At 49.6% G+C, this 21,833-nt stretch overlaps 1 protein-coding gene across 2 annotated transcripts in view; it reads left to right on the forward strand.

Annotated features, from left to right (window-relative positions):
• LOC144121302 (uncharacterized) overlaps positions 1-21,833 on the forward strand; it is a 118,003-nt gene that overhangs the window by 64,259 nt on the left and 31,911 nt on the right. Inside the window, exon 6 of one of the 2 annotated variants that reach the window (XM_077654444.1) lies at positions 4,739-9,466. The exons of the other annotated variant lie outside the window; for it this stretch is intronic. Within the exon in view, the coding sequence (XP_077510570.1) occupies positions 4,739-5,491 (753 nt within the window). The 3' untranslated portion in view covers positions 5,492-9,466. Of the gene's footprint in view, positions 1-4,738; positions 9,467-21,833 lie in introns of those variants that run through there. 2 annotated transcript variants of the gene reach the window in all.

The raw sequence follows: 21,833 nt of genomic DNA on the forward strand, positions 1-21,833 counted from the left end.
GCGTCATCGCATAGCAACAGTGCGTTGCTCCTTTTCAATGTGCCGGAGTCGTGTCGAAACACCTTCTGTCGGCGTGCACCTACCAGATGCATAGGGAAGCCGCCTAATTCTGCTGCAAAATGCTGACGATGCAAGTGCCACCTTAGATGGCTGCCATAGTTGCGGGGGTTGTTCTTAAAGGCGGTCAAAGTAATGGATTATCGATTAGTTTATCTCTGAGCAGCTTGGTACTGGTGGGTCGCTACGTTGCGCAGTATATCTTAACGAAGCCACGAATGGCGCCTTGTTGTAGAACTGCGAGCTTGTTTGGACCACGTTTGGGACTTGTTTATGCGAGTTGTTGTTGAGTTGTTTGTGCAAGCACGAACACACGGCTGTCTTCCTTCACCGCGTGCATCTAGCTTCCAGAGGCCACGGGTCGCAGAGGAGAAAAAATAACTCTCGGTGCTGTTTCTGGGCTTGGAACATCGTGTATTGTGTAAAGTGACGTTGGCTGTGCCTTTTTGCACACGGAGGCACACATCTAGGTCGCATGTTAGCGCTTTTCTTTTCCCGGCGCAATATATGATAAAAGCATAGCCTTTCGGTCTTCTCGTTGGCGCGAATTTTCCGAATTCCGTATTCCTGTGCATCCCCAGAATCGCTTCTCAGAGCTCTTAACAGCAAGATATATTGGGGCGTAGAAACAAGCGATTTATTGAACACGCGCTGGTTGGGACCTGCAGATCATAGCAGTCTTGGGATGGACTTCAGGTGGTCGAAATTATTCCGGAGCCCTCCACTACGGCACCTCTTCTTCCTTTCTTCTTTCACTCCCTCCTTTATCGCTTCACTTATACCGCCGTTTCAGGTGTCCAACGATATGAGACAGATACTGCGCCATTTCCTTTCCCCAAAAAACCAATTATTATTATTATTATGGACTTCAGGAGGAGTGTGTCATCGGATCAGCAGCTTATGGGGTTTGGGAGATCCCAAATGCCAAATAAGGAGGGGTGCAGAAGACACCGAACAAGTAGGGGTTTGGGTGACACCGATGAAGGAGGGGTTTCGGAGACTGACGTGGAGCTGAGGCAGAAGGCTGTTGGGAGCGGTGCTGCCTCAGTGGGCACGGAATGGGGAATTTGTATGCGCAGCTGACGCACGTGGCCGCGTTTACGGCGGGTCCGATGTACGAGCGAACCGACATATTGGCCGACGGGCCGCGTTTACGGCGGGTCCGATGTACGAGCGAACCGACATATTGGCCGACTACTTCAAGCTCGACCAACTCGTAGAACAAGTAGAGCGAATGCAGGAGAATAATACCACGCGAGCGCATACAGAACTATCCCAGCTGGCGTTGCTGCTTCCGCCTACAGTGACCTGTGCGTGTTAACACGAACTCGCTGACAGGCGGGTCCTTGTTGATGCTGCGACGTGGTGCAAAGGATTCCGTTGTGCGACTGTCGCCCCTGTGTGACAGAGCGTCTGTAGTCAGGCTTAGGAGCGCTGAAATTCGCGTCCCGTCACTTAAGCAGACACATCGTTCACATGAGATGCGATTATGGCACGCAAATACTGTGCCATTCGTCATTGGTAGACGCTACAAACAAACAAACAAACAAACAAAGCTTTTGTGCACTCCTTCTGTGAAGCGTGTTGTAGTGGTGGCCTCTGGATTGATTTTTTTTTTGCTCGCTAAAACTTCTTAACGCGCAACAGAAATGAGTGCTCGGGTGTTTTTGCACGCAACGCTTTGCTCCCGTGCTGCAAAAACAATGGAAATTCTGTTAAGGGGCGGACGGCTTCCGCTTCGAAGGACGCCGCCATTTCCCCTCCGTTCTACTAGACCGCACTTAGGTCATATTTGTGCCTGTAAGTCGAAGCGTCTGACCCTTTTGCCTACCCCTTGCTTGCGAGTTTCACATGATCTGTGCCTACGAATTCGGACCGATAAACATCTGCAGGTCCCCGCTGCCGTGGAACTGATGGTCTAGCGATTCACCGGCCTCGGTTGCGCTTTTACGTGAATGACTCCAACAGCTGTCAAGTAAATGGGCTGTCAGTCGAATTGGCTGAGCTAGAAGCTTGAGAGCCGCATGGGCGGTTCGGAGCCAATCGAGCGAGCGGTAACTGCGTGTCCACACGGACATGACGCTCTCACAGCTGCGCGTTGCGAAATAAAAGTAGTTAAATATAATCGCAAAAGAAGAATCTCTTCGTCATAACAGAACTGATTTTGCAGAGGCAAAGCACTGTTTGCTGCGCAAACACATTTTTTTTTTCTGGTCATGGAAAAACTCCTCGCAATTGCCTGCTCGGAAGTTCCCAAATACAACTACATCGCGAATAAAGCAGCGGCGCTCATTTTGAAACAGGCTGAAATTTTTTTAAAGGCGTTGCGCCACCTGGCGCCGCCGCCCGGTGATCCTCCACAAGCTGACGTTGCGCACTGCCTGCTAAATGTGAAAGGAGCGCATCCTTCCTTGGAGCCGAAACGAACGCTTATAGAGTGTAATGGCTCGGTCGGATCGATTCCGCAAAGCCGCTCTCGGATACATAGACAGTAGCCATAAGTAATGAGTTCTAGGTCGTAGGATTTTCAGAGAGGCGCAAAGTCCTTCGACGCAAAAACTAGCCAGAGCCTCTGGTGGTGTATTTTTGTTTTACTTTATTTACAGTGCTTTTATCTAGGGCAAACAAGTTGGCTTTGTTAGTGTAATATAAAACACAAAAGCTTGACAAAGCGTATCTTTAGTTATTAACACAATTTGCTGTATATTTACTCTTTGTCCAATCATCAAGCTCGCCCTAAGTGATGTCATATTCGCTGCTAAAAACCGCCACTGTATGGTGACACCGTCAGCGCCACGAATTTCTTTTTGCGAGCTAATTAAAATATTAAAAACCGCAGTATACGCGGTACGAACGATGCTAATAGCATCACTATAACTCATTCTATGCGACCAACAGGCAAAACAATGCACTGAAAATGTGTTTCGGGAACCCTTTAAGCAATCACACCGTAATGGCACATCGTAATGCAACGTTTCCAGTGCCACTTAGCGTGGAGTATTTTGTTTGAGCCGAAGCATCGGTCATTTGCATTTGTGCAATGCTTCCAAACGCTGTTTACAAACGGATGTGATTGGGACATGAAGAACGCAGTGGCGAAAAAGATATCGATGCATAAATAATTCTATTGCACAAGGTGCAACAACTAGCAGGCAGTTAGGCTCACACTAACCTATGTACGCAAGTCGTTGCTTTCGTTGAAATATACTTACTGAGCGCTTGTGCTTAGCTACATAATTGTCGTCCGTGTGCGTTGGTGTACTGCGGTATTTTTCGAGAGATTCAGGTCATCGCAGACCGCAACTGTGGTCGTTATGCAAGTGGAGGGGATACCATCGTTTTCTAATTTCCATGTGTGCATAGCTAGGGGGAGTGCGCAGGATGTTGTATCTTTACCGAAGCAACAATGACGGTGTCATTTAATGCCGCTGGTAATTTAGGCGAAGTAAACACCTCATAAGACGCAATGAACTGCTTCTGGAGAGATAACCCTATTGAAAAATGTGTACAGGTTTGAATAGGAGACAAATAGGATTATGGCACATTTCGTTTAACATTATAGGATGAAGCTTCCAAAGCGATTCAGCCTATGAGTGACTCCTTAGTGGAGGGCTCCGCATAACTACCATTACCCGTGGTTAATTACCGTGCACTTACATCACACAGTGCATGCAAGTCGTGGGTTCGAACCCGCCTACTACGGTAGCACTTCGATGGAGGAAAAATGTGAAAATTCCGAATGCTGTGCATTGTTAGTGCCCGTTAAGAACCCCAGGTGGTCGAAATTATCCGGAGCCCTCCACTACGGCGTCTCTCAGACTGAGCCGCTTTGGGACGTCCATCCTATAAAGCCAAACCAAATGCGCCATAATCCTATTTGCTGACCCGTTCAAACCTATATACATGTTTCAGTAGGGAAGGCAGCTGGTTTATTCTGGGCGCTACCTCCTGCTTTTGGAAAACCGCGGTTTGGTTTATAATATTGACGTTGCCTTCTTTTTTTGGACGGCACTTGTCGAACCGCGTTTTCTGTGCAGTGCCGCTCAGAACAAGCCGTGAGTGCTGGAAACGCTTGTGTCCTTTTCTATGGCTTGGGCTTTTCAATACTCGTCTGGGCATGTACTCTGGATCTAACCTTTCAGTTTGAAAGATATGCTTTAAACATGCCAAGTAATAGCACGGGCACTTGAATCCGCTTCGACCGCGGAGCTCACCTGTTATGGCTCCTTGTGCTATAGTTTTTTCTTTTTTTTGCTGTGGCCAGTGAGACCACTCTTCCAACAGGCGCTATGCTTTTTTTTTCCTGATGCTGGCATGGACGTAGCTGGTTACGAAAACCGCGTTCGTTTGCGGTTGGTCGCGGTATGCCCCGCAGTTTTTCAGGCGACCTATTGCAGGTCAGGTACTGGCTTCGTCCCTGTCACTTGAAGTCTTGTTGCAGTGATGTGCTAGAACGCCACCTGCAGTTGCGGCCGACCTGTCGGCCGCGACGTCAGCGCACATCGTATCGGCCGGGTCTGGCTGTCGGCCTGAGCCGTGGGCGCTGACACTGAATACTGCATAGGTGGGCGTGTTGCAGAAGGGGCCGTTGAGGAAGGTCGCTAGGGGGGCGGCGGCAGCGCGGCGGCGGCAGCTGCAATTGGGTGCCTTGGTGTGACGGGCTGCCTCCTCTGTTTTGCAGATGTTTGGCGCCAAGGCAGAGTTGCAGCTGCACGCGCAGAGCCACCTGCGGGAGGCCAAGCCGTACCGGTGCGCGCAGTGTAGCAAGGCGTTTGCCAACGCGTCCTACCTGTCCCAGCACGCCCGCATCCACACTGGCGTGAAGCCGTACCGCTGCGAGCTGTGCGCCCGCAAGTTCACCCAGCTGTCGCACCTGCAGCAGCACGTGCGCACGCACACGGGGGACAAGCCTTACCTGTGCCGGCACCCGGACTGCGGCAGGGCCTTCTCGCAGCTGTCCAACCTCCAGTCGCACTCGCGCAGCCACCAGGCGGACAAGCCCTTCAAGTGCCACTCGTGCTACAAGTGCTTCGCGCTCGAGGCCGCCCTGATCGACCACATCCCGCAGCACCGGAGCTCCAAGCACCTCAAGACGCACATCTGTCCCCGCTGCGGGAAGAGCTACATGCATGAAAATTACCTGGTCAGGCACATGCAGAAGCACGCCCCCGCAGGTCTTCCCCAAGGCACCACCACCGCCGCCGTCGTGGCCCCGGCACCACTCCCCGCCGCGACTTGGCACGAGGGCGAGTCGAGGTTGCCGCACCCGCACCAGTCGCAGGGTGCGAACGCCGCCATGGCCTACTGCAACCCCGTGTCGTCGGCACAGCAACCCCAGACCACCCAGTACGAGCCCAAGAGCGCCGCCAGCCAGCTCATCTCGCTGCACCAGATCAGGAACTTCGCCTCCATGCCCCCGGTCTCCCACGTCTGACAGGACTCCGGAGCTGGCGGCGGCGGCCCGCCGCTGGAGGCCTCCGGACTCGTCGTCGACGCGGACCAGAAGGGGCGTGCGGCCTGCCGTCTTCCATCGGCTGTGCTCTCTTGGCGGTGCGGAGGAGGACTGCGCTGTCGGCGTGCCTCGTGAGGAAGTGCGTGTCCGCGCTGTATGCTTCGGCGCCGTTCCCCGAACCAGGACAGTTACGGTCGTCCGCACGCTCTTCGGTTGTTTCGGCGGACACGATGGAAGGCCGTAGCGCGGGCGTTCGTCCTGGATATGCCGCATGCTCTCTTCAGATGCGTCGTCGACGAGCCGCCGGGCAGCTCCAACTCAGCACGAGCGGAGTCGTGTGGGACTTGAAACCAGTTGCGGGGCCGCCGAAGTTTATTCCGCGGCCAACGCTGCGGATTGCCTGTCGAAATGAGGGGAGATGTGGAAGTGCCGATGGTTTTTTGTATGAACTTAGGTTTGATGGAAATTTTGGATGCAGCTTGTCAGAACGCCATTAGAGTTGCTTTGTGACGTAAGACGTCACTCAAGGTAACTTGTCGTGAGCCTGCAGACGGTAAATCTTGTGCCGCCACTACGAAAGGAAAGCTTAAATAGAAACGGCATTGACAGCCTGTTCGGAAGTTTAGTAAGGGGCGATGAAGGAAGTGAGTTGTTCGTTGGTACTGGTCCGCAGGAGTAGCCGTCAGCTGGAACAGCCACTCTTTCAACGTGTTGAGATTATAACCGAAGAGTGTAGTGCTAGTTTTAACGTGCTGCTGTGCTACTAAGCCCATTGGTTTGGCGACACCTGATTGATTGAAGTCGTCAGGGAAGGCAGGTCCAAAATAACCACAGCCAGCTAGCCCTAACTCAGCAACAAACTGATCCCCGTCTTGGTTATCGAAGGCATGTTCTGTAGCTCCCAAAAGGACTAGTATTTTGTCTAAATCAGGAAACTGCCAGTAATGGTACAAGCAAGACCATGCCGTGTCTGGATCGGCCGGCATTTAATAACGCTTCTTGAGCACAGTTTTCTCGCACAGTATTCTAAAAACGCTGCTGTGTTTTTAATTTCCATCAGCAACATCTCCGTGTTCTATGTGAATATCGGCCGTGAAAGCTGCCCTTTGTGTTGCGTATTCGGCCTGGAAGCAGTATTTGCATGCGTCTTTGCTATCCTTCTTTAGCACCGAGTTTAAACAGTAAAAGTCTGCCCTGTAAATAGGCTCCGAGGCAAGAAGGTCCAGGTCACTCTTGGAATTTTTTTTACCAGCTGTCTTGTACGTGAGGTCACGCTCGTCTTACAGTGGAGCAAGGCCTAGCTTTTCGCCGGGTTCTCTTTTAAACTTTATTTTCAGACACATTAAGTTCCAACTCCGCACATAAGTAGTGTTCTTCGCAGGTGTTGCACTGATCATCATTTGCATTCGAACGATACCGTCAGAAGCGCGACTGGCACTCTTGGCGTTGCCATATTTGTTTTTATTTTTCCTGGACGTGCTCGCGACTGGTGCGTTCAAGAACGTCTGGTCTCTTTTTCCCCGTATTGTGTTTCAAACAAAGGCTGATATGCCACAGCCGAAAACACTCTCATTCATCCACTAGCCGAAGAAAAGGTCATGTGAGTCATGTCGGCTTGTGAGTGCGCCATGCATGGTCGTGTTATTCATACGGGCTATGGGGGAGGGAGGCAGAGAAGGGCATTGCAGCTACCACGCGTTGGATAGCGATAAGTGCTTTTTCCGTTTTTACAAAAATGTCATTTAACCCGTGCTACTTTCGCCACGAAAAGGGAACCATCGTCATTGCAGCTGACCAGAGTTGCGTGCAAACATCTCCGGTCGCGCGGTCGCTTGAAGCCGGTAACCAGAACAGCTTTAGTTTCGTTTTTAGGTCCATTCAAATTAGCCGCGCGTTCGGTGTATGCTTACTGAACGTTGGCCGACGTGGAAGACAAGGGAGGCGAAACCGGCGAAATTCGAGAGCGTCTGCGCCAACGCGAAAACCAACGTTGCCACGGGGTCGATCCTCTTCGCCAGTTGTGAACGATTGTTCTGCTTGACCGAGGTGGCCTCGAAAAAAGAAACATGGCTCGGTAACATGGCATTCCTTGCTCTCATACCCAGCAATTCAGAACTAAAGCATTTTTCAACGGGAAACAGTTTACGAGCGCAATCTTTTCATATATTGTAAGAATTAACTGTAACGATCAGTTTGTCCACAGATCTCCCCCCGGCAGGCTTCCATTTTTTTTTTGCTATTAACGTTTTTGGTTTCGTCAATAACGTTCCCCGTTTGTTTTATATCTCAATCTCAACTGCTCGATGCGAGCGATGGGAGAACATACAAAGAAAGCTTTTGGTGCGCATAAAAAAAAAATGGGCCATTGCTTCAGCATTTTTCATCAGATTACCTTACAATACTCCAATATTCGAAATTTCTGTGCAGTAATGCTGAACGTGCGAGAAACGCTGGGCGGACTTCTTGGCTAAAGCCTAATACGGAGGAATGGAGTAGCTGTGGCGGTCCTACTTGTTCCTTTCATTCGACATCTTGTTTTTCCTTTTTCTTTTTGCGCTTTAGCCACGCGTGGCACGTTCTCCGCGTTAACTTTTTCTGTATCGCATGCACTCATCCCATGAAACCGATTTCGATGAATTTGTACTCCCTCTCGGCGACCTGTTTACCGTTCTTCCATTCGCGCCTGTGCGTGGAGGTTCTTTTAACGAGTGCCGCTGATTCACCTCGAGCGAAATTCATCGTCAAATGAGGAGAGACTACGCCTAAGGATACTGCGGCATTTAAACCGTATGCATAGCTTTCCCAGGAGCGGGCTACTGACATAGCTTTATGCTACAGAACGCTTAGCCATCAGTAGCGTTTCTGCACTTTGGTCTGACCAAGGGCGCCGACGCAGTGGCGTCGCAAAGGTGGCTTGGCGGCAAAGCTCCGCAGTGCGAACTCCTGGGCGAAGCGGGGAAATGCTCTAGGCCCTACAGAGGCGTCGGATAGAAGGAAATCACAGTACAGTATATGGTTGTCTTCATGTTTTTTTTTCCTCTGTGCGTGTGTGTATGTGTGGCTGCACCCCTCAAAGTGTGATCGCAGTCGTGTCAAGCAGCTTGTAGTAGTGGTGGTCGGTGCCTGGCACCACGCTGTCCTGTCTCTGTGTGTGTGTGTGTCGCTCTGTCTTTGTGTGTGTGTGTGTGCATGCGCCTGTGGCCGTCGAATAAACATCTTGCCTCTCAACGTTCTGCGTCTCTTCTTCATTCGCTGTGTTTATGTTGTCCTCTGTTGAAGTGGCACATACTCACAGTAGGGGATTCGCCGTTTTCACCATCCCTCTTCTTCTTTTTACTGCTTTATCCCAGTGAACATGGCACATACCCATGCGGGGGGATTGGCCAAGGTACAGTGGTGAAGGCTATACAGTTGAACCTCGTTGTAATAAAACGGTTTGTAACGAAATAATGGATATAACGAAGGAATGACGTTTCCCCTTGGAAGCTCGGTCAACATGGGCTGTAACGATGTTATAAACTGTAAACAACTAATTGCCGGGCCCCTTCAACTTCGTTATAACGAGCTTCAACTGCACTTGATTCTGCGTAGCCGGCAGTGACCGCGGTAGTCTGCCGAAATCGTAGATTTTCGCAGTGTGTCTCCCAATTTTACCGCAAACGGTGGAATGAACAAAAGCAAAGATCTCTGATGGGGAAATTGTCTCCGCCCATTTCTTGTCCTAAGTAAAAATCGATTCTATGGCCTTTTCAGGCTTTGATACAAGACAACTTCAGTTAGTCGTCAGTGTCCCTTTAATGCACTAGCACTCTTGGTGCAGCCACTGGAATGAAACATCGAATATAACATACAAATTAACGTACATAATTGGTGCATAGCTTGCATTTTCCATTCAGACGCGGGTTCGATCACGGCCGCGGCGGTCGAATTTCGATGGAGGCGAACATCTAGAGGCCCGTGTACACTTGCGGTGTCAGTGCACGTTAAGGACACCCAGGTGGTCGAAATTTCCGGAGCCCTCCACTACGGCGTCCCTCATGGCCTGAGTCGCTTTGGGACGTTAAACCCCGTAAGCGAAACCAAACATTTACCAGAAGTTTCTAACCACTCTGTGAAGTTTCTGTGTAACCGCTGACCATAGGTTGCGATCTTCTATGGATATATTGTAACCTTGCAAAACAAAAGGCACCAATTTGCAAAAGCGTACCTTCTACTGAACTCTACCGTGTCAGTTGAGTGCACTGGGGTATAAGCTCTTAAATTACTTATGGCGGTGGTATTTCGAGAACTTTTCAAGAGTACAGCGTTTCTAAACTGCGTACGCCGGAAGAAAGGCGCAGTATGCAAATGCCTCTTGCAACGAAATCGTGTACGCACAAGGACCGGACCAAACTTTTATTTTTACCTTTTATTTTATCTTTTATTTTTACCGCACTTCCTATCACCACAACACTCTCCTTCACGCAATGAAATGTGTCAGGTTATGAACAGCATGTCTGATAACTACAAACAAGCGTGTCTAATAACTACCGACACGGAGGTCCCGGCATTGCTATGTATACAGAAGTTTCCAAAAGTGACCTTGTGCCAGAGTATAGCAAGGTTACTGCGGACTATGAGATGCTGGCGCTGCGCTCCAACGATGAAATTTTATCAGTTGTATACCGCCCACCCAGCGGTAGTATATTATGCTTTCTCAGTTTTTTTGAACAGTTTTTAGAATACGTCTCTGAAAATAGATTCCAACTTATATGTTCTGGGGACTTCAACATAGATATATTAGAGCAGAGTAATGTAACTTTCGATTTCACAACTAGGCTGTCCTCAACTGGTTTTAGAAACAGTTTCTGCACCCATTCGTGTCACGCTATCGAGTTCATCTGCATTGGACTTGATTATCACAAACACTGATACGAGTGTTCACCATGCTGGTACAATCGCTTCCGATATAAGCGACCATTGTCCTGCATTTATGCTTTATTCTAGAATCACACAAAAAAAGTACATTCCACGACCCGTTTTTCTTTCAGTGCTTAACAACTGATGCCTTATAATCATTCAGAAATGAACTACATGCCTTAGACTGGTCTTTTATATTTGAAAAGACAAGCGCAGATGAAGCGTATACATCTTTTATCAAAACTTTTACACGTGTCTACACACGGCACTTTCCCTTCAAAAGAGCTAAGCCATCGAAGAAAATCAGAAAGCCATGGATAACGCAATGGCACGCCAAAATGATAAAGCATAAAAACCATTTGTACCATTCCTTTTTGCGCACGCGTACACCAGCGACACTTGAATTTAAAAAGGCCCGGAACAAACTTAATGCTGAACTAAAACGAGCTAAGCTTGCATATTATCACCAGTTATTTGCCAATGCATCAAGGAAACAGAGGGACGTGGCCTGGAAAGTATTAAATAAAGTCTTGGGCCGCAAACGCTCAGACTTTCACCCGGATAAGATTACTGTGGACGGCCACGAACTCACAGGCAAGGCGCTTGCTGATCGTTTCAACAGACACTTTGTCACCATAGCTACCACAATACAGCCCTTGCCGCAAGAGCAAGAATCAGAACAAGATACAGTCAGCAGCCCCGCAAATAGCTTTTTTATGGAACCAACAGACCAAACAGAAGTGCACAGAACATTTAGTAATCGAAATAATAGTGCTGCAGTGGACGGCGATAATCTTCAAATTAAGCCAATAAAGCATGCCTTAGATTTAATTCTTCCCGTGCTAGTGCACATTTATAACGTGATTTTTGAAACGCGTATTTCCAGATGAACTGAAGCGTTCCAGAGCTTCTGTCATCTACAAAGGTGGTGATAAAAATACTTTCACTAATTACAGACCAATAAGCATAATTCCAATTTTTTCGAAAGGACTTGAAAAAATTGTTTTCTCGTCTCATGAAATAGTTTAGTTTTATAGGGGTTTAACGTCCCAAAGCGACTCAGGCTATGAGGGACGCCGTAGTGAAGGGCTCCGGAAATTTCGACCACCTGGGGTTCTTTAACGTGCACTGACATCGCACAGTACACGGGCCTCTGGAATTTTGCCTCCATCGAAATTCGACCGCCGCGGCCGGGATCGATCTCATGAAATATTTTTCAGTAAGAAATGTTTTCAGCGACAACCTACATGGTTTCAGAACCGGTAGGTCAACCGAAACTGCTCTCCTAACAATGAAAGAATATATACTAGATAATATTGATCAGAACTACTTTACATTAGGCCTTTTTGTGGATTTCACGAAAGCTTTCGATTGTCTAAGTCATAATATTATAACTAAAGTGTCCCTTTATGGAGTTCGTGGCATACCCCTAGAATTGATTAAATCGTATTTAAGCAAGAGAACACAAATGGTATGCTTGGAAAACCACCAATCAAGCTTTCTACCCATTAATAACGGAGTTCCACAAGGAAGCATATTAGGCCCTCTTTTGTTTAGTTTTTATCAATGATATTGTCCTCATTGACAAATCAGTAAAGTTTATCATATACGCCGATGATTGCTCAATACTGATGCCGGGGCCAGATGCAGGTATGTTAATAAAACAATGTGAAAACTTTCTTTTAAAATTATCCTTATGGACACAATCCAACGGATTGAAACTTAGTCTATCTAAAACCAAAATTATTGTTTTCAGAGCAAAAAATAAAACATTTCAGGTTCATCACCCAATATCTTATGAAGCCCAGAATATTGAAATCGTAGAATCGCATAAAATACTTGGAGTCATGTTTAATAGTAACTTGAAGTGGGATTTACATGATGGAGGGGGGGGGGGGGGGAGAGAGAGAACATATGCAAAAAAATTTCCACAACAGCTGGGGCGATCTCACGCTGCCGAATGTTCCTACCGACGCAAATAAAAATCCAGCTCTATCACGCATTATTTGCGTCCCACATCAATTATTGCAGTCTTGTCTGGGCCACCACTACAGCTACAAACAAGCATAAAATTCTTAGAATTCAGAAAAGAATCATCCGCTACATCGGAAATCACCCATACCTCACACACACTGGCCACTTCTTTACAACCTACAAAATAGTTCCCGTGACATCTTTGTACGACTTCAGGGTTTTACGTGCGTTTTATTCTTCAAATAGCCCATTTCATGAATTTCTCATTTCAACCGCATCACTACAGCGTCACGAACATAACGTTTCTGCCAGAAGCACTAATGACTGGTACATTCCGCGCTTTCGTACTAATTATAAACATCAGTCACTAAAACATAATCTCCCTTCAGTTCTAAACACATACATATTTCATACCAAGCCTACGATAAATCAGTTGAGGCAGCAATTCCTTAATATATTATGAGATCAACAGTTAAAACACTGCATTTCATGTTATTACTTACGATATTTATTTTGTTGTGTTTGATGTTACTGTTTCTTTTTAATCGTGTATAAACTATTTTCCTTGTTTGTCGTTTCCATGTATGCAATACGTTTTCCTATATTGATTTTTCGACATGATATTGAAATTCTGCGCCCCATACTGAAATTTCAAGTAGCGTCTCTCCTGTATTTGCAATGTACATTGAGTGAACTTCACGCTGCCCTACCTTGTTGTGGTCTCTTGGGCCCAGTCAAGCTGCCTCGAGCAGCTTTTTGCCCTAGAGCTCCTTCCATATATATGGTAAAATAAAGGAATTGAATTGAATTGAATGCCAGCCGAGGCGGCCGCGTTTCAGTGGAGGCGAAATGCAAAAGACGCCTATGTGATAAGCGATGTCAGCGCGCGTTAAAGAGCCCCAAGTGGTCGAAATTAATCCGGAGCCCTGTATTACGGCGTCTGTCATAGCCCGGCCATGTGTAGCTTCGGGACGTTAGGCCCCACAATTTACAGTTTACCTATACGAACCACTCTGTGCCAATAACTATAGGTAAGATGTGCACTGATACGCCGGGATCCCCTGGAAACATTCTTAGGCACAGCATTTGGAGTGGAAAAAAAAAGAAAGAAAAGCCTTTATGAACATCGGCATGTGAGTCTCTCCTTATGCAGTCTACCTGAACCCATTCTATTGCATTGGAAACAAAAGAATATTATCGCCCATGCAAGCGCAGAGTGGCGACTTAACGGTCTTTACGTATCCCTCTCAACTTGTGCTCTGATCAAACAGTTCATATATCCAGCGTTCTGACTGCGAAATTTATGTTCCGTTTGTACCACTGGCGAAACGTCTCTCAAAGGCCGCACTTGGCGGCGCGTTCATTTCGTCGAGAGTGCGGAATGCATCTTTCCTCTCCCTATCGCGTTGTTTCTGCGAAACTCATTTTCTCTAGTCCGGCGTGTCTTCTCATTTCGCTGCGGTCGAGTGTCATATCGATGACTGTTTCCGCCGCTTGCACAGCGGGCCGCTCTATTAAGAGACCATGGCACTACCGGCTCTCTCTCTCTCTCTCTCTCTCTCTCTCTCTCTCTCTCGATGGTGTCCGCCGACGGCTAAAAGGATTCGGTCGATAGCTGACGCGTATCTTGTGACTGGTCACGCACTAGTGTCGAAAAACGAAACTATAGAATCGCACAGAGTGGCTTTTATGTCTCTGTGTAGCGACCACAGATTTGTTAATGGCTCCCATAAGGCCGACAGTTCAAACAGGGCGACGTTTCATTGCACCATGCACAAAACATGTGCTTTTGTCCCCAGATGTATCCATTGTTGGTGCATTAAATTGTGTTGGATTTGACAGTGTTTCGAGATATATAAAAGCTGCGGGGTGCTCACACCACGGGCGTCGGATTACGCGGAAATGCGGAGTGGCGCTCGTTCGAAACCAGGCAACTAACCTTGTTTAAACAGCAGCGACATCCCTTTTGTTACGCTTACGGGAGACGACTGACTCTCCGCAAGCAGCGCTCTGTATAGTTTCGTCTTCGAAGCTTCCTTGGCTTGCCTTTCGACTTCCTTCACGTTTCGGTTTCGCGGTCTGTCGCTGCGGTGCTGTGTAAGGCGGTCTGTGCTCTCGTGCTGCTCCCCGCGTGAGGTGTTGCGTGCTCTTGGCCCGAACTAAAAACTCTAGTTCTGCCGTGGGCGTCATCTGTCGGCGAAGGGAAGAAGCCGAAGCCGTATGCGTACACGGCGCCAGCACATAAGAGCGCATACGCGCGCTGAGTCAACACTTGCGCCGGGCGTTGATAGGTAACGGTGCGGGGTGGTTGGCGCCGGTGGTGTCGTCGGAAAGCTCCTCCAACAGCCGGCGTTCCGTGAACCTTTTCACCCGCGGTGCCCACGCCAGCGCTGTGCGATGGTGGAGCGTCGTAGCGCCCACAAAACCCCCGCGCGACTCCGCCTTCTTCCTTCGAACCTTCTGCCGAGCCCGGCGTCTATTGCGCGCTGTCGCTGACAGGGTGACAAAGCGGCCGCGGAGCCCGCATTAGCGCTCGTTAGCAGCCCCCGTGCGCGGGGCAAAAAGCGAGCCTCGTTTTTTGGGCGCACGTGGTCGAGCCCGCTGCTCGATCACTTCCTTCGACGACGACGCTGCTGCTGCTCGACCGTGTGGCAGCGTCAGAGGCCGCATACTTGCGGCTAACTTGCCCGCCGTCGTGTACCGTCAGCAGCGTCGGGTGGTCCCTTGTGCGCTCTCGAGACGCACTATCCTGCACGCGCGGCGACTGGCCTCGCCTTCTTGGACCTTCGGCGCACGTTTTGCGGTGCTTCTTCAAGTAGCCCTGCTGCCTATTCTCGGATGGAGCGCGCGCTGTGCGTTCAGGGCCAGCGCTGGCTCGGTATGCTTCGTGGCGTCCCCATTCGTGACGCATGTGTTGGCCTTACAAACAAGCAAGCAAATAAACAAACATGATGCCTACCGTGAAAGAAAACAACTGAACTCTCTAATTTGGCGGAGAGAGGAGTAATAATAATGTTTTTTGGGGGGAAAGGAAATGGCGCAGTATCTGTCTCGTATATCGTTGGACACCTGAACCGCGCCGTAGGGGAAGGGATAAAGGAGGGAGTGAAAGAAGAAACGAAGAATGAGGTGCCGTAGTGGAGGGCTCCGGAATAATTTCGACCACCTGGGGATCTTTCACGTGCACTGACATCGCGCAGCACACGGGCGCAGGAAGGTGCAAAACGTGAAATGGTTACACGCGTACAACTTCGGCGCTTGTGGGAATTCTGTCGACTGCCGTAACCTATCGATGACGTAACTGCTATTGCTGTGCCAGCTTCCTGAATGGCTTGAGGTGAAAGTCTTCGCGATAAGCACGGTTTATAAATGTTCCGCTGTCAGGCATCGCAGTTTTTGTAGCTGCTGCGGCGGCTACGAGTTGATCATGCCTCTACACTTTGTCTTCGGATTCCTTTTGTCTTCGTAGCCAGCCGTGCAGGCTTGCAAGGGCCTGCCCCGCTTCTTGGGAACGTCGCTGTCGCATCCGTCATCTACGTACTGCGCCCTTACCTTCCCTGTTTTCCCCTTTCTCTGCCTTTCTGCACACTGCCAAGTAGCCAGCCAGAATCCTCCTCCCTGCCTTTCTTCGGGTTGTCGTTTTCTTCCACCCCACTTATGCTTCCCCGTTCCCCATCGTCCACCCTGCCATTTCCTCCAGGACGCGGTTAGCTCGGCCTCCTATCCCTGATACACCGTCTGTGTACGCGGGAGCCTGCGTGTAGTAATTAAGGCAGCACTCGGCTGTGTGTATACCGTGTCAGAATTTGTTTTATTTTCGTTATGACAGCCGCAAGAAACTACCGTTTTTTTTTTCTATTGCAAAAATAAAGAAGAAAGAATGTTATCTTTTGAAACTCGGCACCCTATAGTCACATGTGCGTCCTGATTGTGCTCAGCATGTGTACACTGAAATCGATGTGTTTATTGTTTATTTCCTTCACACTTTTTCCCTCTCTTCTCTGTCTTTGTTCGCCTTATGTCAGCATATCCCCGTAACACTGGAGCACGCAGATCGAGCAGCTGTTTTATATTTGCAGATATTCCTTCCGGACGTTATGAATTCATGCAAGGACTTGAAGGGCAAACTGAAAGGGAAAACTTGTTGCTAACAGAGCAGTTGTGGACAGCGACGTTTGTAGAACTCGCGTTGCGCTGCAACAAAGTAAAGTAAGAGAGAAGGGAAAAGAGAAGAAAAAAAACACACAAACGCTACACACTGCCTCTACACTCTACACCGAGACAAGACGGGCGACGTATAGTACGTTGGCCGCTTTTGTGTTGACGCCGTGCTTTTCCTTGCCCCTTTCTGCCTCGTTGTGTGAGCCGGCGTTCGTATATAATAATAGCCCTGGCCGACATTCGGCTCCGATGCTCAGATCGCGCACGAGGTAACGGTCGAACGCCGGAAGTGCGGTGTTCGAAACCTGTCTCGATCGGCCGTCCACTTCCGGTCGTTGACGGAAGCAGAAACGGTCGCAGCCGGGCGGCGGGCTTTGTTGCAACACCAGGCCGATCTGTTGTAGCTTATGCCCGTGATATGAGAACGAATAAAGGGGTGGTCTCCTCTAAACCGCATCTCCTTGCACAACGCGTCTACAGGCGAATTTGCTTCGAACATGCGCGTTTTCATCTCATCGCTTTCCTTTATTACATTTTGTTTTCCGGATTGGGAGGGTGGTCTGGAGAGGTTTTTTGAAAACATAGCGCAAAAAAAAAAGACACGGACGACGCAGATGTGGGCGCGCTATTGTCTGGAGAGGTTTTCAAAAAACTGTTACCAACTAGCCGGAACCAAGCTACTGTCTGGAGAGGTTACCGTGGATGTCGTCTGATTCATGATAGTGCTTGCTTTTAGAGGCTGCCGTGTGGCTTAAGGAAGCATTAATTCATCGAGATCTTGTTGCTGTGTTTAACCAGCGCCACCTAGTCAGTGTGTAGGTGGTGCTGGTTCAACCGTTTCAAAAGTCGCCTATAGACTTCTTATAGACTCTATGGCCTTCCTATAGATATTTGCTTTTGTCTATTCATAGTCTACAGACTGTCACAGACAAAAGTGTACTAAAAGTGTATGACCATAATTCTATAGATTATCTGTAGACTGTCTATATGGTTTGTATTGACTATAGATTACTCTATATGATTTGTTTATAGGAAGTCTGTAGACTGTAGACTACCTGTAGACTAGTTTATTGGCAGCCTAAAGACATTTTTGTTGTGCTCGTCGCAGGTCATTGCGCAGTTCCGTGAGGTCCGAAAGGCGCGTTGATGCGGGAACAATGCTAAAGTTGGTGATGGCTACAACGGTTTTCACGCCCCATTCTTGAAACTATATTGACGAGGCTCACTTAAGAAATAGTTTTCCCGCCAAACTGCGCTGCCAGTGGAATGTGTCTCAATGCGAAACTGCCTGATTCAGCGTCTGTATCAGTGTTCACTGCAAGTGGCATTCTTACGAGAAAAGAAAGTACGGACGGATGCACGCCGGAGTGCTGTTGAAGCAAAGGTGATGCGGCGTGGCCCCAGTCCAGCCGTGCCACCGGCCGAATGGGGAGAAATTCTTTTCTGAAAACAACGACGAAGGATAAACACGTGCGTATACAGGCGGCCGTTGGAGCATCCCTGGGCGAGACACGTTACGCATGCCCCATTCTTCGTCCGTGTCTTAGGAAAGGCTTACATGGTGAACTGGCTGGCCAGTTCACCATGTAAGCCTTTGGCCATGTAAGTCAGTGGAATGTGCTTACATCGTTCCTGTTCTGGACTCGGACGCTCAATAAACACGCAGGACACTCGCGTGCTCTGTGTGCATGCGTTCGCACCGAGCGGCGTCTCACCTTTCGACCACATTTCATTTCTGTTGCTACTGCAGCTATGTTTATCGCGGTTATTACAACCAGAGAAAGAACATTAAGTGTCCGATCGTCACTGCTTTTACTTGAGACGGAGAGCAATAGAACTAATACCACGGGAGCAAAAATAAAGTGAAATATTGTTGCGGTGGGGGGCACATGGGTGGTAAGAGAAAGAGGTGGGGGGGGGGGGGGGGGAGGGATCGCATAGCCGGTAGCCGGTGGGGCGCTGCGCGTGCACCCTTGGTCCCCGGCGACGGGTTTCCCTTTGTACGGCGCTGCAGAGTCGGGGGTCCGGTTCGGGGATTAGCCAACGACGTCCGGCCACGGGTTCGGACTGCTTCGTTGGGTCTGGGACGCCGTTCTTCTGCCGCCGCCTCGGCAAGGTATCGTCCTGTTCGTCGTCGCGGCACCCGCAACATTTGTTAGTGGTTGTAAGTTTTTTTTTAACGAAACAATTTTTTTTCTGCCTCGCCGCGCATTCTTGTGTCGCCTTGCACGTTTGCTGGTGCCAGGTCCCCACGGAAGTGTCATCGCTGACTTTGCTGGCAGACCCGGTCTGTCTATTGTAGCTGCCTGGAATCTGGAATAGGAGCGACTGCTGCGGACTGGGTGGTGAGTACGCCACTAAGGCTGCGTAGGCCCCGCCGCCTATATAGACATGCGTTCTCGGGTTGTCTTCGCTTGCTGGAAGGTGCAGCGCTTAATTACATAGCCATTGAAGCTCTCGAAGGTTTCGCCGACACTTTTCGAAGCTGGTCTCGAGCTGTGCTGCCTCGACGTACCTGCCCGTTCTGCCGTCATCTTGCTTGCCCATAACGGCCATTGCATGTCGTTGAAAAATCAGCCTGATGTTTAGCGTTGATGCTGCCCCTATCCTGGTCAGCTTGGTGTTCTCGGTGTTCGCTGCGCCTTTCTCGGTCTTGGAACTTTCAGCTGTTCGCTTTCGTGTGCGCGACTTACAGATGAATCGGCTGCAGCTCACTCAGGCATAGGCTTAAACGCGAGAACGCCTGTACCGGGACAGTTGGCGTTAATAATTGGTTTTGGGGTGAAAGGAAATGGCGCAGTATCTGTCTCATATATCGTTGGACACCTGAACCGCGCCGTAAGGGAAGGGATAAAGGAGGGAGTGAAAGAAGAGAGGAACAAATAGGTCCGTAGTGGAGGGCTCCGGAATAATTTCGACCACCTGGGGATCTTTAACGTGCACTGACATCGCACAGCACACGGGCGCCTTAGCGTTTTTCCTCCATAAAAACGCAGCCGACAGTTGGCGTTAGTTTCTGTGCTAGCTTTGGGTTTCGGAGCCTGCATTTGCAACAGAGAACAGCTTCCGCAAGTGGCACTTGGCGCTTCTCAGCAAAGATGTGAAGACGTTTCTGATAATCACGCTGCAGCCACCAGGTGAGCTGGTTAAACCCAGGCAAAGATGGAAAAAGTCTATAGGAACAGACGCTTGACTTGTGAGAGTGGTCACCAATGCTCGCTAAACGTCGGTCATGTCTCCTTCACTGCAGGCACACGCATGCACGTTAAGCACGCGCACCCTGTATGAAAATTGGTTTTGGGGGGAATGAACTGGCGCAGTATCTCTCGCATGTCGCCGGACACCTGAGCCGCGCCGTAAGGGAAGGAATCAAGGAGGGAATGAGAGAAGAAAGGGAGAAAGAGCTGCTGTAGTGGTGGGCTCCGCAATAATTTCGACCCCATGTACTTGTGCAGAGTCCGCGCGTCGCGCTGATGCAGTGCACTGTGTGATGCTGTGCATTACTGCGCACAGTGTCCCGATCCCGATCCTGTACTTCTTTGTCCACCCGCCGCGGTGGCTCAGTGGTTAGAGCACTCGGCTACTGATCCGGAGTTCCCGGGTTCGAACCCGACCGCGGCGGCTGCGTTTTTATGGAGGAAAAACGCTAAGGCGCCCGTGTGCTGTGCGATGTCAGTGCACGTTAAAAGATCCCCTGGTGGTCGTAATTATTCCGGAGCCCTCCACTACGGCACCTTCTTCCTTTCTTCTTTCACTCCCACCTTTATCTCTTCCCTTACGGCGCGGTTCAGGTGTCCAATGATATATGCGACAGATACGGCGCCATTTCCTCCCCCCCCCCAAAAAAAAAATAATTAAAAATTAAACTTCTTTGTTCCGGTACATGTAGGGGCCTGCTTACAATCTTCGTTAAAATCTGACCGTTACCGACGTTGTCGCAGGGCCTTTTCAGCGATCCTAATCGTACTTCTCAATTAGTGGTCATTATCTGCATAAATTAATCTCTTTTATGCCAGGAGTATGACTTGAGAGTTGTGTGTCGGCCTCATGTGCCGTGGCCCAGGCTCGTGTCTTTGTCCACACCTGGTCGTAGGTGTAATCGGTCGCAATGTTTACCGTTAACCGTTAATAACTCCAAAGCTTTAAGCTTCATTGAAGCTTTCTGTAGCACGGCAGGTACAGCCGTGAGGCTGCACTCCTCATACTTTTCTAAGGCAGCGCGTAGGTGAAACCCATGTACGAACCCTGCATGTATACCTTGCAGTTGTGTCGTCCGCTGTCCCCTTTACCCTCGGTGCATGAGGAATTAAGGGATGAGGAGGCATGGAAAAACTAATCACCCGCGCCTCTTACTCTACCCTGCTGAATATTCGACTTGTTTTTCGAGTCCGAAACACGGGAGGAGAACTTCTGTCAATGCCTCAAACATGGGCGTACGGACGCTTTTTTTTTTTCCACACGGCGACAGTGTTAGAGTCACTGGCGGCTGATCGATGGTCCCCGAAGTACAGCTCGAATTCGGGATGCGCCTGGTCAAGCGGGGGGAGTAAGTTCTATCCCGGTCACCTATAGCAACGAGCAGGACAGCACACTTCGTGACTGGGATGCGGATGCGATACCGAGGGCTTTGAGGGGTGCCTCGCGTTCGGTTTTGGCCGTCTTGCTTTCTTTTTTTTTTACTTGGGTGAAAAAAAAAAGATTGGGGTTCGGGCTTGAAAACGTCCGAGTTCTCTGTGGCCCTCATTTGTCGTACTTTCGCAAGTGACCGGTAAGTTGGTCGGGCGGGCGAATAGCTTCGAAACAAAGGAGCTTGGTAGAGAGGAGAAGGGGGTTGGGGGTCAGTTTGCAGTTCCACGACGGGTGCGCACCCTCTGCACGCAAGAAGTGTTCCGAGTTCCGGGTCTGGTGCGCTGCTGCTTCTCCTGACGAATGCGCGCCGGGTATACTCGAAAAAAAAAAAGGTCACCTCCTAACGCCTCCAAATTTTCTTTAGCTCATATGCCCTGAACTGGCCAAACATGTAACGTCCTGCGCCCCCGTCAGCCCGTGAAAGTGGAGGATCGGGTGTACGCCGACCTTCGCCGACTGTCTCTCCCGCGGGAACGCGTTGTTGTCTTCCCACTTTGCAATTCTTCCCGTGCCGAGCTGGCGGCGGCGGCTAAACGGAATCGATGGCCGTTCGCTGCGGCCAAGCCCGCTTCGCTGCCGACGGTGAGGAATGGCTGTCGCCCCGGTCGGGGCCCCCGAGGCGCCGTCTCTATCCGCCTCTGATCGTGTTTAGAGCGCGCGG

The sequence above is a fragment of the Amblyomma americanum genome, chromosome 2, assembly GCF_052857255.1.
Source record: "Amblyomma americanum isolate KBUSLIRL-KWMA chromosome 2, ASM5285725v1, whole genome shotgun sequence".
NCBI classification, from domain to species: domain Eukaryota; kingdom Metazoa; phylum Arthropoda; class Arachnida; order Ixodida; family Ixodidae; genus Amblyomma; species Amblyomma americanum.